This window comes from Solea senegalensis, linkage group LG19, assembly GCF_019176455.1.
Source record: "Solea senegalensis isolate Sse05_10M linkage group LG19, IFAPA_SoseM_1, whole genome shotgun sequence".
In the NCBI taxonomy this organism is placed as follows: Eukaryota; Metazoa; Chordata; class Actinopteri; order Pleuronectiformes; family Soleidae; genus Solea; species Solea senegalensis.
This window is the reverse complement of record NC_058038.1, coordinates 14,657,857-14,670,722: the sequence shown is the minus strand read 5'-3', so window position 1 is coordinate 14,670,722 and position 12,866 is coordinate 14,657,857. Positions and strand designations below refer to the sequence as shown.

General features: G+C 40.4%; 1 protein-coding gene across 1 annotated transcript; it reads left to right on the top strand.

The window, feature by feature from the left end:
- Positions 1-1,775: 1,775 nt before the first annotated feature.
- Positions 1,776-8,106, top strand: kcnj12b (potassium inwardly rectifying channel subfamily J member 12b). Its single transcript, XM_044050194.1, has 3 exons — positions 1,776-2,251; positions 5,977-7,322; positions 7,416-8,106. Exons 2-3 carry the CDS (start codon positions 6,111-6,113, stop codon positions 7,434-7,436), a joined length of 1,233 nt encoding a protein of 410 aa, XP_043906129.1. The 5' UTR covers positions 1,776-2,251; positions 5,977-6,110; the 3' UTR covers positions 7,437-8,106.
- The last annotated feature ends 4,760 nt before the right edge of the window (positions 8,107-12,866 follow it).

The following is a 12,866-nucleotide window of genomic DNA, read 5'->3' as shown; positions in this document are numbered from 1 at the left end:
GTGTCGAAGTGTTGAAAAAACCTATAACACTAGGGTTGATTTAAAAACTCCACGCCAGAGAATATGTAGTTTTAAATCACAGACACAGTGAGCGGCATGAGTGGCAACACTGCTGCTGAGAGTGAAGGAAACAGACAGTTACACCTGCCACACTCCTGATCCAGAGCCACTCATGCTCATGTCTAGTCTCACTGAGCTTCGAGTAAACATCCTGTGCTCTTCAACATGACATAACACTTGAAATGAAATGACACGAGTGTGTGTGTGTGTGCTGACAATCTGAAAGGTGATCAAACCCTGTGGTGCGGCTGCGCTTGGCCGTCGCTGTGCTGCTACAGTGAGGGCAGCCTTTAAATAACTCACAGGACAACGTACTGGTTGGACTCGGGACTCTTTCTGACCTGATAGCACACTTCACAAACCCCCTCTGGTCCTCTGTGCTCCGACTTGAATCGGATCCCAAATCCCTGGAATCTCCTCTCTGAAATCACCAGGACGGAGATTTGTGTCTCGTCTGTGCTTTCTCAGCATTAAAGCATTGAAAATTAGTCACAAAGTTTGTTGTGTCTGTGGTCTCCCACGTTTTTTAAATCAAGTCAAATCCTCTAAGTGTGCTGGCAGCTAGTGTGTTGAAGTGCTGCGAGCTGTGTTATTGTGCGACCAAACTGTTCAACAGAGTAACAGAGTTTGCAGCCCGTATTTAGAAATGTATTTTGTCAATAAACTGTCTGCACCATTGTTATCAGTGTATTTCATTTTAACATACAGTATGTTGTAATCTATGATGACACATCATGGTCATTTTACAGTTTAAAATAATATATTTTCCCCATATATTCACTTTACAAGTTAAGGTTTGAAATGTGCAGTGTAAATACTGTTGTATTATTTCAGGATACATCCAGTAATATTCAAGCTTAAGATCTTAAGGTAAAATCTGGGTCATCTTTGGTGACCTTAATGACCTTAAATATGAGTACTCATCAAAAACACAATAAATTCAGATTGATTTAAAACAAGACATAAAAACTATATTCCAAAAACGAGAACATCCACAGATCCAACAGCACTAACTATCCCAAAGATAAAATGTTAGTCCTGCAATATTATGAAAGCTGATGCTCAGACTGACTTCCTTCATCATATTGCAGCGTCACAATCCACCAGTGTCTTTTTGTCTGTGGTGGCCTCCATATAATTTGGGTGAGGACATCAGGACACGACTAGACTGACTCATCAAAACCAAAGCTCACAGAGAATCTACAAACTATTGCATGAGATTTAGTATAGACACTCATACTGTCCAGGTGATTGATCCTTCAGACTATGGTGAGACCTTGATTATTTACGTCTTTAAAATAAAAATGTTCAGACCAAATTGCTTTCTGAGCTGGTCAAAATGGAGAGCACAAAATGAACGCCCACTCAGTGATCTGTTCTGTGTAAATTACAAAAATAGAGACAACATAACAGAGTACACAAGTGTGAATTACTTGTAACACCTCTTCCCGTGTAGGTAGATAAGTGAAAAGAGTTGAAATGGAAAAATCTGTTCAGTGAATGTGTTTATTTCCTGGTCCATCCAGTGCACATCAGTACTGGGGGGGGGAAAAAAACCTCTTTCAGCTCTGAGCATTGTTGATCAGTGTTGGTGCAACACTTGGTAAGGGAAGAGCACGTAATTTCCAAATGCCAAGCATCTACAGTGACACTGTGAAAGGGAGGGGGAGGACGAGCGCTGAGCAGTGAGCAATAGTTCATTTGATGTGGGATACGGAGTGGGATCTGCAGCAGAATGAGATCAGATAGCAGATTTACCAAGAGTGTGAGACACGAACACAGAGTGGCTTCCATGACTCCAAAATCAGCTGCAAGGTAGTGACTTTTTCGCCGAACTGGTCCCCAGAAGTCCTGTTCAAGGGTCAGAATTATTACTTCAGCGCTTTACAAAAGGCATTTTCTACTTTTCTGTCTCTGGGTAACTGGATATCAATCGAACAACACTTTTGAAGAACAGCAATAGAAGACATTCTAATGTTCTCCTCCGTGAGTAGAGAAAGGGACATAGACATGAAGGTTCCCTTTAGCCTTCTACTGTCATGCCTCAGGAGGACAAGGTGGTTCTACCCATAACAGAAGAGAAGAGCTAAAGGAAGAGAAACATGCAGCAGTTTGGCTAAAAGACTGGGAGATCTGGAAGAAAAGCAAAGCTGGACAACACCAACATTGACTAGAAACACCTGCACACAAGGTAAGGTGATGGAGAAAGCCTCACGTTGCCATGTCAACACCTTCCATAGATTGAGTGATTAACAATGTCATTAACATCAGTGATGAAATGGCACCAGAGAAACAGACTTATCTCTGCTCTGGTGTTTAAGATCACAGCCCAGAAGGCAGAGCGTAGCGAGAATATTAGACATTAATATCTAATCTTGGATACCTTAAATGCTGCTCCCTAGCAACCAGAGGATTGAGGAAAACAGCAACTACTTTCAAAAACAAACAAACAAATCTCCAAATCACAGGAACAAAATCTGTCAGCGTTATTGTCTGTAGGACTAAAAAACAAATCTTTACTTGAATTGTGTACATGCAAGTGTCAAACGTTGACTGAATGTGTTTATTAAATGAATCCTCTACTGCATGACTATCTGCTGTATATTCACAGTATTAATGTCTGTCTATACATAGATATGGAGTATCGGGGGGTGGGGTGAAGTGGGGGGAACCTGGTGCACAGCTGCCTTTCTGACCCCATTACAAGGTTTCATCATAAATGATGAACCCGAGGGGTTTACCAGCTGTATATTTCTAACTGTTCAATTCTTTGACTGCAATTTTTCCCCAAAATGAAACAATGACAATCTTTGTGATCCCTTATCAGAATGCGTCTCCATATCAATTATCTGATTATCAGTTTTTCCCAGAGACTGACTCACGAGCCACAAATGGTCCCAGAGCATTTTCTGGGTGTATTGACAAACACGTTTGCTGGATTTTTGTCCACCTATTTAGATGTAACAGAAATGGCAATAAAAGAATCAGACGTGTTTTATTATATTATGTAAAAATGTGGTCTTGCCACAATTTATATCATGAATTGGGTCACAGTGATTTGTTGTGTTTTAAAAGTGGGTCTCTATATAAAACGTTTAGGAAACTCTGATGTACAGTATAACATTAAACATGTTCAAGATTCAAGATTCAAAGTGTTTATTGTCATATGCACAGTAAAGAAACACGTTTCCCTGTACAATGAAATTCTTACTTTGCTGTCCACTCAAAAACACCAGCATAAAGTAGAAAAGTATAAATATACATAAGAAAAATATAAATATTACAAGAAACTAAAATAACATATATGCATAAAATAAGTATGTTATTATTATTATATATGCATAAAATAAGTATGTTATCCACTTATAGCCAGTTGCTGAACAACATCATTTTATGGTGTATGGACGCAGACACAGTGTTTGCCCATAGGTTCCTTTGAGTCTGCACTGGTCGGGCTGTCAGCGTCTAGTTAACAACCAGGACTGATTTTTAGTTCAATCAGAGCAAACTGCAGCCAGACTCGGAGCAGCTGAACCTCATCTCATCTTATAAGTGTCTAATTGCAAAGCAGGCTTGCAGAAATTAAACATAATTCCAAAGGGGAAAGAAATAATGCCTCATTTCAAATGTTTCCAATCACAAAAACAAACAGGAGAGTATGTGAGGGCAGCCACCACACTCCAAAAATATGTTGAATGGATTAAATAAAAAAAAAATCAATATGTGTAAGGACACAATTATTGATTTCATTCCAAAAAAGGAAGTAAAAACACAGTATAACATGACATGACATAACGCTCTATGCATGACAATGTCAGGTTGTTAGTGCACAACATTCTAGTCAACCAGAATAAGCCGATATGGAGTTTGTCACAGATTGACTTTTTGCCCAATGTCACTATGAGGTTGATATTTGTGGATTTAAGTAAAACATGTCCTAAATTAAGATTATTTCAAGATAAATTGTTAAAACGAGAGAAACGCCATGGGACTTAACAACCCATCATTCACAAAAGTTTTATAATCTATTCTAGGAACGAAAGAAATAATAGCTGTGCTGTGCTGTGTCGTGCCGATACAGTAGGGACAAAAAGTCTCATCTTTTTCAAAACACTGTTTCCACTGATGGAGATGATGTTATTGATTATTATGGCAAACCATTTGTGCACGAGGTTGTTTCTTCAAAGATAACCAACTCTATGCTCCGTTTTTTTCCCCCTGTCCGTATCATTATCTAATTCAGAATCACAGCGGAATCACACAGCCTCATCACAGTACTCTACACTGACTGTGATAGTTGTGCCAGCTGGAGGAAACAGAGGAAATGTCAAAATGGCAGGGCATTGGATTAGCTGGCTATTTCTGTACCCTGTTAATCAAGGGAAAAAAAATCTTATATACCAGTTTTTCCAATCACATATGGTAACACTTCACTTTACAGCACAGTAACAACGCAGTAATAATAAGTTGATAATCTTGTGATAGGGAGGTAATATTATAGGTTATATTATGACAATACAATCTTATTTTTATTGCTAGTTCTAGTTCGGTAATAAAAACAATTGCAGTCATAGCATGTAATAGGTAAAAGCCTGGAAAATGAGGATTACAACAACTAACCAGCAAGATGTTTACTGTTTGGAATAAAGGCAAAGTGGCTGGAGGATATTGACCCATGTAACATAATCTCGTTGAGATCAAGCTGGATTAACAGGACATATTAAATCTAATTACAAATGAAGTAAGATTTAAAAAAACAGATTTTCATGAGGAGCAACACAATCAGAGGCAGTGGCAAGTAGAGAAATTGTTTACCAACAATATTGTTGAGAATAATACACTGTGTTATTATTACGAGCATAAATATTCATTAGAATTGACCAGTGAACACTGCTAATTCTTTAACTACATTAACTCCAGGAATCTAATGTTTATAATCAAGTTATTTCCGTTTTAATTAAGTTCCTTATTTATCATTGAAAGCTGCAGGCTGTCCGGAGCTAACAAACTAATTTAGTTCTTTTTGGTGTCAAAATGTTCATAATGACAACAAGTAAATGAAGTTGGAAAAGCTGAGGCCTGTATGTGTGTGTGTCTGCATATGATCTGCCCTAACAATTCATTTCCTTTGGGAGATAATGTGCAGTAAAAGTTAAATATTTAAAGAAATATTGAAATAATAAAAATAAGGAAAGGTTTAAAATGGTGATGAGGATGTTCTGAGTTTCCAAGTCCATGAGTTGTGAAAAATGTACTGTAGGAGGAACTAGTGACCAAATAATGGCAGAAGATAGAAAACAGAGATACTGAGTCAGCATTCCCAACTGATAGAGGAATCTTGAACCTTGAATAATAAGGATTTATATAGTTTCACTCTGCTAAACTATGGTCAAGTGGAAGGGAATTGGGCTTATAACCCCTGAGCAAAGTACCCAACCACCATTGCTCCCTGGGCACAGATCAGTGTTGCTCACTGCTCCTGCAGAATGAGTTAAATGCACAGGTCAAATTCATTATTACTAATATGTGTGAGTATGTAAGTAAAACAATTCTAATTCTACTGAATTATAGGTACAGGTAAGGTTAGGGTAAGGGAGTTCAAAAACATTCAAATGATTAAAGTTAGTTTTTTCTATCACTGTAGCAAACCTTGTTTCCCAAACCTCTCATAGGGAAACCCACTTTTTAAAGATTTCACAATACAAATCATGACAATTGACTATTTAATTGCCCTTTCTGTAACACCTAATATTCTTTTGAATAGATAAACCAGAAAAAGTCAATGTTGTGCTGGACCAATTCTGCAATCGAATTTGGCGACCAATCTGTGGGTCCCAAACCAGTCCCTGGGAATGACTGTGCTATAGTGTGGACAGATGATCGATATTAACATTCTACTTTTTGCTGCCTTTACAGGAATCTGCGCTTGTGCCTCAGCTCTGAAGACACCAAATCTGTGTCGGACGGAGCCGAACATTTCCTGCGAGCGGAGTCAGTTTTGTATGAGCCAGGCTGATAGTGTGAAGCCACGTGGCTGTGGCCCCTGAGGCATGAGTGTGGGAAGGGCCCACCAGCAAAGCTTTGTGTCCTGTGAGGAAGAAGGCCTGAGACTAAGTACCATGCCTGCTGTGGGCAGCTTTGGCAACGGCAAGATTCACACGAGACGCAAATACCATGGCCGGTTTGTCAGCAAGACCGGACAGTGCAACGTCCACTTCTCAAACATGGGGGAGAAGTCGCAGCGGTACATGTCGGACATTTTCACAACATGTGTGGACATCCGCTGGCGATACATGTTCCTGCTGTTCAGCCTGGTGTTCGTGGTGTCCTGGTTAACGTTTGGCTTGGCGTTCTGGGTCATCGGCCTCCTACATGGGGACATGGAGCGTCGCAGTGAGGACGATGGTTTTATTCCTTGTGTCATGCAGGTCAACACCTTCGTGGCAGCCTTCTTGTTCTCTATTGAGACCCAGACGACTATTGGCTATGGTGCGCGCTGTGTGACAGAGGAATGCCCCGCTGCTGTGTTCATGGTGGTCTTTCAGTCCATCATGGGCTGCATCATCGATGCCTTCATGATTGGCGCAATCATGGCCAAGATGGCGAGGCCCAAAAAGCGAGCTCAGACTCTGCTGTTCAGCCACAACGCCGTCATCGCTTTACGTGACGGCAAGCTGTGCCTCATGTTTCGGGTTGCAAATCTAAGGAAGAGCCACATTGTGGAAGCGCATGTGCGCGCCCAACTGGTCAAACCCCGTATCACAGAGGAGGGCGAGTACATCCCCCTGGATCAGATTGACATGAACGTGGGCTACGACAAAGGCATAGACCGCCTTTTCCTGGTTGCCCCCATCACTATAATACATGAGATTGATGAAGAAAGTCCACTGTTTGGCATCAGCAAGCAAGATCTGGAAATATCTGACTTTGAGATAGTAATTATACTTGAAGGGATGGTGGAGGCCACAGCCATGACGACACAGGCTCGCACCTCCTACCTGTCCTCTGAGATTCTGTGGGGCCACCGCTTTGAGCCTATTGTCTTTGAGGAGAAGAGCCGATACAGGATAGATTACGCCTACTTTCACAAAACGTTTGAAGTACCATCCACACCCAGGTGCAGTGCGAGGGAAATGGAGGAGAGAAAATTCCCAACATCTGGCGCCAACTCCTTCTGCTATGAGAACGAGCTGGCCTTCATCAGCAGGGACGAGGAGGAAGAAGATGGGAAAGAGGAAGACAGGGAATATTCATCGATGCTGGTGAATGCACTGACTTCTCCTCGAGGTGAGCAAATGTCCTCTGATAGAGAATCCGAGATGTAACCTTTGTTTGTTGCTTGTTTTTGAACACAGAGCAATGCAGTTGTCTTGTGAGGAGCCCAGTGACTGTCACATGACTGACACGAGGACACCGCGGAAAGTAGACATTGCTGCTGCAGGTGGAGGACCAGCACAGCAGTCTCCATCACACAAGCAAAACTCAAACTCATCACATTTCTCACTGGATGAGATGACAATGTTCTGCTTCCCTGAGGTGGCTTTTGAGCTTTAGTGAATGCAAACAAAACAGTCACGTGTCAATTTGCAAGTCCTACTCAAATAAAGTGCATGACAATAGCATAGTTTTATAATAGACTATTTTTGAGAAATGTTTGACAATTTTTTTCATCAAGCTTCTTTTTGTAGGTGAAGTTCACAGGCATAGAATATCACGCATGTGGAGTGAAACTGACAAATCCTGGGAATATTCCTCCAAACTCGTCTGATAGATGCGTTGTTGCACAGACGAGTGGATCTGATCTTAATGATGTAACTTTACAATGTGAACAGTAAGACTCTAAATAGTCTACTTCATCCTTTGTCATTGTATAGTTTAGTGTACAACACACTGGAGACTACATACAGTATAACTTTGGAGACGCATGAAAAGTTAGTTATTATCCGTTAAAAGCATCAACGCATAATAACAGGGAAAACTATACTTTACATTTCAGACCACAGGAAATAAAATTTGCCCGTTCAGGTGTGTATTTTACACTTTCAACATGAGACTTTACTCTGATATGGTTGATATAAAATAGTGTTTTAGGTCTATGGGACACATTGGAACACTGTTGGCTTCCAAATGATTAGTGTGTAAGAATGCTTTGCTGCTGCTTGGCAACAGCAAAGTTGCCAAATTGCTACTGGCGTCTCATGCCACCAAGGCGAGCAACCAGGAACATAGACTGTATATGAAAAAGGATGTTGTCTTCTGGTTTGAGATGTATGGCAGAAGGAGCGGTTAGCTACGGGGAGCGACTTCAAAAACTCAGCATGAATAAAAGCCTGTGGGAAAAGGACACGACTTCTAACTAAATTTATAATATCAGTGATGACAATTTCCTGAGAGATAATGGTTTCGCTCACTAGTTTCAAGACTTGTTCAGTAGAACATGACGATGCAAAATGGATAATGAAGTGATTGACAGCTGGTATCGTCCATCGGTGCCTGACATGGCGCTGGTCAAACAACAAACACTGAGGCTTCACAAAGAGAGTTTGTTTTGAAGACGTAACACTACGTACACGTTTGGAGACAGTCCATGCAGTGAGCATGAGAACGTCTGTAATATCTTTACTTTTCTCTGATATATTATAAAGTTACAAACAAAACAATATATTTGCAATATTTCAACTAACCATGCAATAAAAAACTCTTCTCTTGAACATGCAAACACAACCCCAATTTGAAGGCAGGTAAAATCCGGCAAGTCTATAATGCTCATGTTTGCAGCTTGTGTTAAGAGCTTACAAACCCATTCTCCACATATTTGCTGTTGATTTTAAGAACCAACCTCCACAAAATAACATTTAGTGTAATCCAATTTTGAACAGTCCTGCTGTTCATTGTCCCATGTTACATCATACATCAGTTCTTTGCAGATATAACATCTTTCAAACGTAGAAAACAACAACAACTGTGCTTCAATTCCCTTTTTAAATCTATTTCTGAATAAGGTGTGGCAAGCACTCCTGTTTTTGAAGCCCCCCAACTGTCAACTGCAACCACATTCTTGAATACCAGCTGTCAATCACACTGGTGTCCAGTCAAATGTGCTGTGCTTTATCACCTGTTTCGCTCTAACTGGGGCCAAAATTCTCCACACGGTTGTTTTGGAGTAGTAGTTTGAACTCTTGCCTTTGCAGCAAGAAGACCCGGGTTTGTGATCCAGTCAGTACAAGGGTGTTTCTGCATGGGGTTTGCATGTTCTCCCTGTGTGTGCGTGGGTTTTCTCCCACAGACCAAACACATTTGGGGATTAGGCAAATTGGACACTATAAATTGAGCGTGTGTGTGTGAGAGTGAATGGTTGTTTGTCTCCCTTCACCTTGTGATGGACTGGCGAACTGTCCAGGGTGTAACCCCGCCTTTCACCCTATGTCAGCTGGGATTGCCCTCCCCTCCAAAGCGGTAGAAGAAGAATGGATGGGGCCTGAAAGTAGTGACAAAAAACATAGACTTCCATTCAAACTGAATTCTTTTTGCTTCCGGGTTGACTTCAGCGAGGAAACAGGGAGATTACATTGATTTTCTATATATTCTATGTATTTTTTATGTTCTATATGCTACACAATTAGAAATAAGCAATGGCACACACACAATTATTCACACACCTCCATAACCGCGAGGTATAAAAGTGCAAGTTAGATAATAGGTTATCGAGAACACACTTTATAACACATCCCTTCAAGCATTTAAAAGTTGATATAGACACATGACTCTTGAATGTAAATAGGTCTCTCTTTTTTGACCAAAAGATTAAAAGAATTAGTAAATGCAGTTTAATGTATTGATAATGTCATTCTAGATATTATTAATAGGACGTAAAGTAGTTAGGTTATTAGGTCAGACGTTGTCCCGCTGTTTGACTTAACCCAGTTTCCCTCCACATACAATATTTCAAACTAAAAGCTCGACAGTATTTGGGTTAAGTTTTACACTGGTCTGCCTTTTCAGCAAACTTCACATTTGTATTTATATATCTTGCTGACTTGTGCTGAAAATATCAGAATAGGCTTGTTCCAGAAAACAAACGGCAGTTCCACTGCGGGTTTGCAACAAGCGCAGGACCAAGGACTTCCTGCATGTATGAGTGTAGTCAAGGACTGTTATTTGTACATTTGACCTTTGACCGTGTGTTTGTATGTGTGTGTGTGTGTGTGTATGTTGGGGGGAATAAACACACAATCTAGATCACTGTAAAAAAATCTGTGTTGACGTCATAACTTTCTGGGCAAAGTTGTATGTAAACTGGAAATGCTGTCTTTGCTTGAATCTATTGATTTGAATGACTTTCACCTCCTGTCGTCGTTGTCGTCTTCCACTAAATGCATTTAAAGCAATCGTGACTCTAAGTTGCACTTTACTTTCTCCTCCAATTTGTTGTGTGAAGACAACAGTTTATGCACTGACAAACAAGTAAACTGTTCGTCAGTTACCACAATAAAACACTTCTCACAAAGTCAACTGTTTCCTTTTCCCTCCATGACGGCCACACAGTAACTATAGTGATAATATGAGGACCTTTTTTTCATATTTGCAATAAAGATTTGCTGAATTTATAGCAAATAAGTGCAAGGTAAATTGGGGGCCGTCTAAAAAACGGGAACTGTAATACATGGCAGTGATTTGGTAGGGCTGTATCTGGCTGGGGTCAGAGGTGTTTTCTTTCACTCTTATGCAACCATACAAGCATATCTCTGCAAATGTACACACGCACGCACACACACACACACACACACACACACACAAGACTTGGCAGTCCCTCTTGATTTCACTGCCCTGCAACCTTCATCACTGGAAAAGAAATCAGAAGCACGTGAGCAGAGAGCACACGCGCCACAACCACAGGAACCCAGCTGCGAACTGAGTGTATCTTTGGGGAATAATGTGACGAGCAAAATTGAATTTACATAGCATAAAAGTGTTGATTCAAAAACAGAGAATCACACACGGAAATGAATGTAACGTTGTTTTTGCCCTTGTTACTAATTCTACTAAGAGAAAAATCCATCAGTTTAAGTCAACCATCCTTTTTTCCATTTAAGCACAATGCATATATAAATCCGCTTAGATTCAACTATCATATAATCAACGACCTCTCAGCTAAAGAACCGAATATTAATCTGTTATTGCAGCCATTTTTACACTAGGTCACAGTAGCTGTAAATAATCAAATTGATGATGATGACGACGCAGGCTGCTTACTAGTTAACTGCCACACTGTCCTGAAGTGCATGAACGGTCCAGCTTCAGTTTAATGTACATGTCAAAATGGCTCCCTTACTTGAATTTCTTTTTCTTCTCAGGTATTTATATCTGAACGTATACTTTCTCACTTTAACAGTGCAGCGTCCTCCGAAATGTGGTGTTTGATGGAAGCAGAACTGAGAGTAAACTGGGATGTTTCTCACCCACTCTCCAGTGTTGGAGGATGAGAAGCCATGGAGGGTCAGTCTTCCAACATGCAGAGTGGGTTGTTGAAAGGCAAATTTGGCTTTAATTGCAGCAGCGCTATTCTTTGCCGCTTTCCCACAGCTGCTTGAAGGAGGCGGCGGTTGGGAAAAAAAAGTAACATGATGCAACAGCTGCGCCGCTTTCCTCCAGATATTATTTTAGACCTATACTGTAGATGCATGGTTCTCAAACTGTGGTACATGTACAGCCAGTGGTGCACAAGCTTCCTCTAATGGTACTTGGAGGTTCTACTGTATATACCAGGGTATGTGTTCAGGAAATAAAACAAAAAAACATGATAAATGAAATAATAATGATTACAGTCACCTTATCTCTCGCTCCATCTTAATCTAATGTCATTATATTAGTGTGTGAAGTATATGTGAGGAAGAGGAGGAGGATGAGAGAGCAAATTATCTTATTGGGAATAAATCTGCCTCCTGTGAAAAGTCCGTAGCCGACTTTGCTCGACCTATTTACACCACTGTATTTTAACATTGGTGATAATGGTGTAACTTCAAGAAGGAGATGTTAACAGTTAGGTTAGGTTCAACAGAGATATAATGAGGAACACTGGGTTTCTAGAGGCCTTTGTGATTTGCCAGTTTCTGAAGGTCTATAGTGAGTTGTTAGGGTTGTGCTCAGGAATGTAAGTTGCTAATTTAAAGAAGGCCGAAGTATAGCTTTTTCTTTTAAAGATATTAAATGTGGATGATGTTTTTCTGGCATGTTATTTTTGCCTCTCATCGTGTGATAATTCTCCGCTGCTGCCCTAAATCAGACACACTTTCCCATCCTCTCTTCACCTGTTGCTTAGGCGTGAATTTATCCAAATCAAGAAAAAGTAGAATATATTTAGTGAGCAGCAGTTTGTTGGATGATGCGCCATATGTGAAATATGAGATAATCTACAGCAGCAGGAAGAACACCTGGTGTTACTCTAGCCACTTAAAAACATGTAATATTTTTCTTGTAATGAGTATAAATATAAATGTTTCATGTTCTCCTATTACACAAAGTCAAGTTAAGCCAATGCTGTTATCAGCAGGCAGTGTGATATGTATATATTACCTGTTTTTAAATGAAAGACACTTGGAAGGTCATGATCCGCAGCAGGTCACCAGTACACACCAGTGTCTGTCTGTTTTATGTCTGTAAGTTATTTGGCATGTAGAGAGTCTCATCGTCCAGCTGAGCTCGTCACTCAGTCGCACTAACTGCTCCAGCCCTGACTCCTGCAGATGTCTAGGATTTGATTACAGCTACAGGCTGATTGGATTACAGGAGGCACTACAGTCGACACA

What these genes read in the sequence shown, in the direction of transcription:
- kcnj12b (XM_044050194.1), top strand. Translation starts at nt 6,111, where the DNA reads ATGAGTGTGGGAAGGGCCCACCAGCAAAGCTTTGTGTCCTGTGAGGAA. An exon ending in GGGAATATTCATCGATGCTG is followed by an intron (nt 7,323 to 7,415) that starts GTGAATGCACTG and finishes TTTTGAACACAG; the next exon opens with AGCAATGCAGTTGTCTTGTG.